This window comes from Contarinia nasturtii, unplaced genomic scaffold (genome assembly GCF_009176525.2).
Source record: "Contarinia nasturtii isolate CC-2019 unplaced genomic scaffold, AAFC_CNas_1.1 Cnas_scaffold_129, whole genome shotgun sequence".
Lineage (NCBI taxonomy): Eukaryota > Metazoa > Arthropoda > Insecta > Diptera > Cecidomyiidae > Contarinia > Contarinia nasturtii.
In genome coordinates, this window is record NW_022197486.1 from 3,794,493 (window position 1) to 3,801,871 (window position 7,379).

The window sequence follows — 7,379 nt, forward strand, 5'->3', positions numbered from 1 at the left end:
ATGCTCTGTGTTTGGTGGGATCAAAAGGGTATCGTGTATTATGAGCTTCTGGAACCGGGTGAAACAGTCACAGGAGATCTCTATCGACTACAAGTGATGCGATTGTAGCGAGCATTGGACAAAGATCGGAAAGAATGGAGGGGAAAACACAACCGGTTAATTCTTCAACATGACAATGCTTGGCCACATGTTGCAAATGTCGTCAAACAATACTTGGAAACAACTAAGTGGGAAGTCTTACCCCACCCGCCGTATTCACCAGACATTGCTCCTTCTGATTACTACTTGTTTTGAACGATGCAAAACGAATTGGCAGGCAAACGCTTCACTTCTTCGGAGGAAATCGCAAATTGGGTCGGTCTAGGGGGAGATTGCGAAACAACTTCGAAAAAGAATATAAACAAATATATACGAATATGCCACCAATATTTCCAATATACTTAACAAAATACTTTAGCTATTAGAGTATTACTCTAGTTACTTGAACGACTCATTGTAAAAATATTATTGAAAAGAAAATGTTTTAATGAAAAACCAAAAAAATGGTTTTTTCTTAATTTGTATAATTAAAAAAAAATGTTTTATTTTATTTTTTATTGTGTGTTTTATTTATTTATTTATTTATTTATTTATCCGTGGATTATGTACATTAAACTAATTTTGAACAATACGTTCATTGTGCAAGAATACTAGATTTGTACTAAAACTAGTACTAAAAACTAAAATCTAGTACCAAATATCAACGAAAATTTTATAATTGACATAACCTCTTTTTTGACCACATTTAATCTAGTAATTTTTTTTAAATATTCTAAGTTTTAAATAAAATATTTTTAAAATATGTGAAAAGAAGCAAACTTACCATGTTGAGACGCTTCAAATAAATGTGGTCAAAGAAGAGGTTATGTCAATTATAAAATTTTCGTTGATATTTGGTACTAGATTTTAGTACTAGTTTTAGTACAAATCTAGTACTCTTGCACAATGAACTTATTGTTCAAAATTAGTTTAATGTACATAATCCACCATAATCCACGGATAAATAAATAAATAAATAAAACACACAATAAAAAATAAAAAAACTAAAATAAAACATTTTTTTAATTATACAAATCAAGAAAAAACCATTTTTTCGGTTTTTCATTAAAACATTTTCTTTTCAATAATATATATTTTTACAATTTGTACTCTGGCAAGTACTTGTGCTTTAGCAAATACTTGTACTCTAGTATTTACAAGAGTATTTTATATAATATATTGGAATATTTGAAAAAAGTGGTCGGTTCGTGGTTCGTTCAAAACAACACCCATTCTTTTGGCACGGAATCCATGAATTGCCTGGAAAATGGGAAAAAGTAGTGGCTAGCGATGGACAATACTTTGAATAAAAAAATGTGTACCATTCTCTTGAAATAACTGCCCAATTTCAGTGAAAAATCCTTACGTTTTAATTTATACTTCCAATAATATCTAAATTAACTGAATTTTTCTGCAAACGAATGAATTCCGGTGAATTCTACGGCGATTTCATTCAAATATGTGAGATAGTGGTGAATAGTTTCTGCTGGCAATTACTGAAATATTTATATTTTGTGTAACAAAATTGTAAATGCTTTTTATATTTTTTTAATAAAAATTAATTTTATTTTCAATTTTGAGCGATTTTCTATCGAAAACAATTGTAAATATTGAAAAAATAATAAATTAAAAAATATTGCGGTTATCGTAACCTCACTTTATTACTTTGACACATTTCATTCTATTCACACGAATTTACCGAACTCATCAATAACCACTCGATTCAAAAATGTGAATTTACGTGAATTCCTGTGAATTTTTTTGCCGTATTAAGCCCCTAGCCAATTTGTGTTCCAAAATAATGAAAAACTTCGACGATATTTTATTAATATACAAAAGATTGCTTGAAATTTAATGGTTTTTTCTATCAATTTTGTTTATTCTTCCAGAGCGTTGTCTTTGAAATTCAAAACAACACACGCACCTCCCGGTAAGTGTTTGCCAAATATGTTCGTTTTTGAAAATAAAACCATTGTTAAGGTTGTTTGTGTTTGTGTCGCATATTTACAGGTGATACGCTTGTTCATAAAGGTGACGTCTTGACATCTCTGTATTTCATAGCTCGAGGGTCTATTGAAATACTAAAGGATGATGTTGTTATGGCGATATTGGGTAAGATCAGTTTCATTATGAAAAATTTAATATACCGCTGAAATCACACTGGTTTTTTTCATTTGATAAATAGGCAAGGACGATATATTTGGTGAAAATCCATGTATACATTCAACATGGGGAAAGTCAAATAGTAATGTTCGTGCGTTAACCTACTGTGACCTTCATAAGATTCGTAGAGAAGATTTATTAGACGTATTAGATCTGTATCCAGAATTTTATGAATGTTTTGTTAATAATTTAGAAATTACATTCAATATGCGAGACGTGAGTTCAATATACCTTAATACAGTCATTTAATATAGTTTCGTATTTTTATTTCAAGTTCATTCATCTTTAGCCGTCTGAACCGTAGTTTATTTTCTTGTAAATAAAACATCAAAAGTTTTTCCAATTTGATTAGAATATAAACGTGAATAGAATTACTAATTTTAAATATTTGAAATGTTGTGCCGATGTCTAATATAGTATTTATATTTTTATTTAGTGTCATGTATAGTTTTTTTTATCAATTAAAATATATTACACGTGATTAATAATATTTGAATAACAAATAGGATGAACAGTCGGGCGTTGAGTTGCGTCATCGATTCAGAAGAACAACGTCTCGCGAAAAGGAGCAAGAAGTTGTATCTGACAAAAACAGTGAAACTCGTTCATACCGATTGTAAGTAGATGGTTATTTAAAAAAAAAAAAACAAACAATTTGAATATGAATGGAATGAATTTGTGTTCTAGGCACACTGGAGATACGGGTTACCAACCAGATGACGATTATGAACCGCGACATAGATACTCACTGAGCGATGTGATAACACACATCAAGCGCAGCATTCCTGATTTGCGTAATATTAAGCATCAACCGTTGGAAAATAAAGAATCACCTTGCACTAGTCCAAAGCATCATGTTGAAAATGGAGCAAGTACAAGTGGCAAGTGTTATGCATTTCGTAATCAAAATACATTCGGAACAAATGGTGTGGGTTGTCATGAAAAAGAAAGGGATGCGGTTACATTAAGTGCTATACAAACGACAAGTTGTACTTGTGGTCCCGCTGTAACAAAAGGAGGTCCCATTGATAATGTTACTGCACACATCGATAAACCACGTTGCGATTTAGATGAAGATGATGCAGCACTATCGAGCAATAGTCATCATCACTATCATTACCATCCATATCAACATGTTCATCGGCCACAATCTATGCATGAAATTAGGTAGAATAATCGTATATTTTATTATATTTTATTCAATTTTATTAAAATACAAATCAAAACTATATCGAATTTCTTATGCTTGCAGTCCTCTTACAACACAATTCAATGAGCTAGCATCGCGTCTAGATAACATGGAGATAAGCATTAAAAAAGACATAACAAATATTTTAGAGATCTTACAATCTCAGTCAGGTGTTGAAAAGCATTGTGAAAAGTATCAAATAAAAGACCAAATGGCACAAGAAAAGCTAAATCTGTTAATGACGTCATCAATACAACCATCCGGAAGCGATTTTTCATTTGAACTTGGTATGGATACAAAACGACAGGCACAACATGCACATCGAATTGCAACGGCTGGATCATCCACACAAGTTCATCGATCGATATCACAACCAGAGTGCACAAATAGTTCATCCGAAAAAAATCTTTTGCGGTATTTTTTTATTAACAAAAAAACCCCGTAATTTTAACATTTAATTCAATAAAAATGTTGGCATTTATTCAATAGATGTTCCAAATTTTCATCATTCAACCAAACACTTGATGACACTGAGCAATGGACAGCTTTTGCGCCAATCGCAAAATTAGAATCTCTCGATGAAATCGATCAGGTGCGTGAAGATTACAAGAAATTTGGATAAATTGTATAAAGACACGTATTTCAATCGTTCTTACAGGATAGCAAACATTCCACTACATTAGACAAATCACCATAATTTCTTTGCAACAATTGTCGGTTAAATATTAGACTCTTTTACATAAAAGCTTCGGAATATAGCTTAGCAACGATGATGCCGATGATTATGAAAACTTATTCCAATGGAAGCTTATGTGATTTAATAAATTGTCATTTAACAATTTGTATGTTGGAATACTAATCGTATTCCAATATTGTCATTTTAAATAAGATGAACACTAATTTTCAATGAAACAAAACAAAACATAGAACAAACACGCAATACTTTTTTCCCTTTCTTTCTTTTTTTTATTGGCTGTGTGTAAAATAATTAATCTCAAAGCATTATAAATACATATGTTGAATTCTCACGCAATTATTTTATCAAAAAATAAAATGAAAAAAAAAGATGAAATTGTCTCCTTTAACGTACAAAAAAGAAACATTTATTTATACTTATTTATCACGTTGAAGCGATTTTATTGAATTTTATTTAAGAATAACCTAGAGAACAACACTTGCATCGCAAATTAAACGAAATAGCAATTTTCATTGAAAAAGATAGACTACAAGACTAATAATAAATTTTATTCATTTGAGATTAAATATAAATTTTATTTCTAGTAATTAAAATCTGAAATTTACTTGAACAAATTATAATATGTGAAGCATTTGATGCATCGGCAATCCTAAATTTTTAAATAATTTTTAATGAATTTTTGTTTGTTACACACAATAAGTGTTACACATGAGATTTATGAAGAAAATGCGATTAAACGTACCGCATCATCTTAAAAATGAGAAATACATTTAATTGTATGTAGGAGCATGAATGATTTTATTGAAATGAAAAATAAAAAAAATAGAGAGAAAATACTGTGAATCACATTAAATGTGTAGTATTAATGGGTATGACATTCAATACAATTTGCCATCGGTTTATTACAATATATAACCAGTTTGTTGCACGAAACGTACGCATTTTACGCGTGAAATTCCTGCATTTTCAATTTTTCAACTCATTCATAACGTTTAATGTTAAAAAAAAACTTTTTTAAATCGATCCGACATGCTCAACTAATCGGACTTTTAGATCTGCATAACATGGGAAATAACAAATGAAGAAAAAAACCACATAAAGAAAATACACAATATAAAATGTGAAAAATGCAATTCTATGAATATTCACGCGTTTCAGCTGTTTCAAACGTATTGCAATATGGCTTTATGGTTGGTTATGTCAAAATTACACGCAAATATTTTACTACTAATTAATGACCAAATTGAATTACTATCTACGACAATTTACTTCGAATCGATGACACATACATTTAACAGATAGTAATAAGTGTTGAAGTTTTCCACTCCAAAGTGATTTAATGATCGAAAATGCTTTGCGAAAAATATGGAAAATGACCAACAACAAAAATGATTATCAAACCGTTTTAGGCTAAATAATAAAATACAATACAAAATGAAAATCTATTTGCTTAAAAAAATTATTATTTGTAAATACAAAAGAGAAAATAAATACACACACACACACACAGTCCGAATTATAGTTAAAAAAAATTAAAAAATAAATATCAAAGCGATTAAACATTTTTACTAAGTTTAGAAAAGTGATGCCTTTTCGATAGATGTAAAAACAGGACAGATGCATAATGCTTACCTCAGCTCTTTTCTTACGCTGCCAGTAATCGAATGAAGCTTTCGAGTCTCTCCCCCCAATGTCTTTCTTCTTTGACTTAATTACATTAAATACATTCTCTTAATTTTCTTTTTCACATTAAAATCCAACATACTTTATTCATTAAAATCAAGCTATTACCAAATACAATCATTACACAATGTTCAGATATCTAAGACTTTTTCATTTTGTTTTCCGGCTGTTCAAATGTACATAAGTGGTGGCCTTGCAAATTAAAAGAAAAAACTAAGAAAATTAAACAAACAATTTTGACAAGATATTAATAAAATTAAAAAAAAAACGCCTATTGAATTATCAAAAAAAAAAAAATCAACAACATAAAGATTGTGTACTGTAATATCAATAAGCCAATCTTAGTGAGAAAAAAAAAAGAAGTTGAAACACAGTTAACGCAAATTATCTAATACTTATACATATATATCATAAAAAAATAGGTGCTGTAGCATCCGCATGCATCATTTATACAATATATATCAGACTGATTTTATAATCTCTGCGCTAATATAATCGTAGTCTGAGACAAGTTTTAGTTCACAATTTTATCAAATTAAATGCTTAGAATGCAAGCACACACAAACACGGCGAAAAATCTATAGATTTTTGGATGAAATTATAAGGTATCTCAATTAATTCAGTTTCTGTAAAAATCGATAGATTTTGAGCACATATGAAGAAAATTAAGTTGACATTTTTTTACACAAAATTCGTGGCTCAAAAGTTTATGCTTTACTTACAATTGCGGCCAATTAGCATCACATAGATTTCGATTTAAATGAGTGACTTTGAACTGAATAATAATGTTGAAATAATCGTTGATTAATTAATAGAATGCCGAAGAGGAAATAGAACACCTTTCGTTTCAATAATAGATGTGAAAAGTTGTTCCGAATTTAGTTTAATTTACTTTTGTTACTAAACTTTTTTTTTAATAATGTACATCTTGTCAAATTATCAATGTGTTATCAATTGTAATATTATGTTGAAAATATTTCTTTTTTTCCTCTGAAAAAGCGGTTCGAATATTATTAGAATATGTTACACATATTTATGTTTAGGTTTTTTTTTACTATAAAAGAAATTTTTGTACAAAGCTACCGATAAAAGTCTCTAAGAGTACCGCTCAAACAAAACATTCTCGGTTGTGTTTCATTAAAATAATGAAATGTTGATTTGCGAAGACAATTCTGAAGAAAAAAATTACTTACGAAAAATAAAAATAGGCAATACGGTATTAAGATAATTTCATTTTTCAAGTTCAGTGCGATCATTCTAAAATACTGATACCAACTTTACGACTTTTTTTATGAACTGAAAATTCGTTTTATTTTTTAGTTTGACCCATTTTGACTTGATCTTATTACCACTGAACTGTTCTGACGACATAATATAAAATCTTATAACATGTTAATAAGAGATAAGATGCATATTATTAAATGACTAGTACTTATCCAATTAATCATAAATTTCGATCTATAATAAAGCGCTAAAAATAAAAGCACATTTTTTAAATGAAAATATAATTGAATTTTAAACGGAGAAACTGAAATCAAACACAATACTAAAACAAATGTAGACACTCAC

At 29.2% G+C, this 7,379-nt stretch overlaps 1 protein-coding gene across 5 annotated transcripts in view; it reads left to right on the forward strand.

Annotated features, from left to right (window-relative positions):
- The window catches only part of LOC116340508 (potassium voltage-gated channel unc-103), a 36,791-nt gene extending 31,220 nt beyond the window's left edge, over window positions 1-5,571 (forward strand). For all 5 annotated transcript variants that reach the window (XM_031767056.1, XM_031767063.1, XM_031767070.1 and 2 more), the window contains 8 exons: window positions 1,968-2,008; window positions 2,089-2,190; window positions 2,264-2,457; window positions 2,748-2,857; window positions 2,929-3,408; window positions 3,494-3,844; window positions 3,920-4,022; window positions 4,089-5,571. In XM_031767056.1, the coding sequence (XP_031622916.1) occupies window positions 1,968-2,008; window positions 2,089-2,190; window positions 2,264-2,457; window positions 2,748-2,857; window positions 2,929-3,408; window positions 3,494-3,844; window positions 3,920-4,022; window positions 4,089-4,127 (1,420 nt within the window). In that variant the 3' untranslated portion in view covers window positions 4,128-5,571. The remainder of the gene's footprint in view (window positions 1-1,967; window positions 2,009-2,088; window positions 2,191-2,263; window positions 2,458-2,747; window positions 2,858-2,928; window positions 3,409-3,493; window positions 3,845-3,919; window positions 4,023-4,088) is intronic.
- Window positions 5,572-7,379: the final 1,808 nt, after the last annotated feature.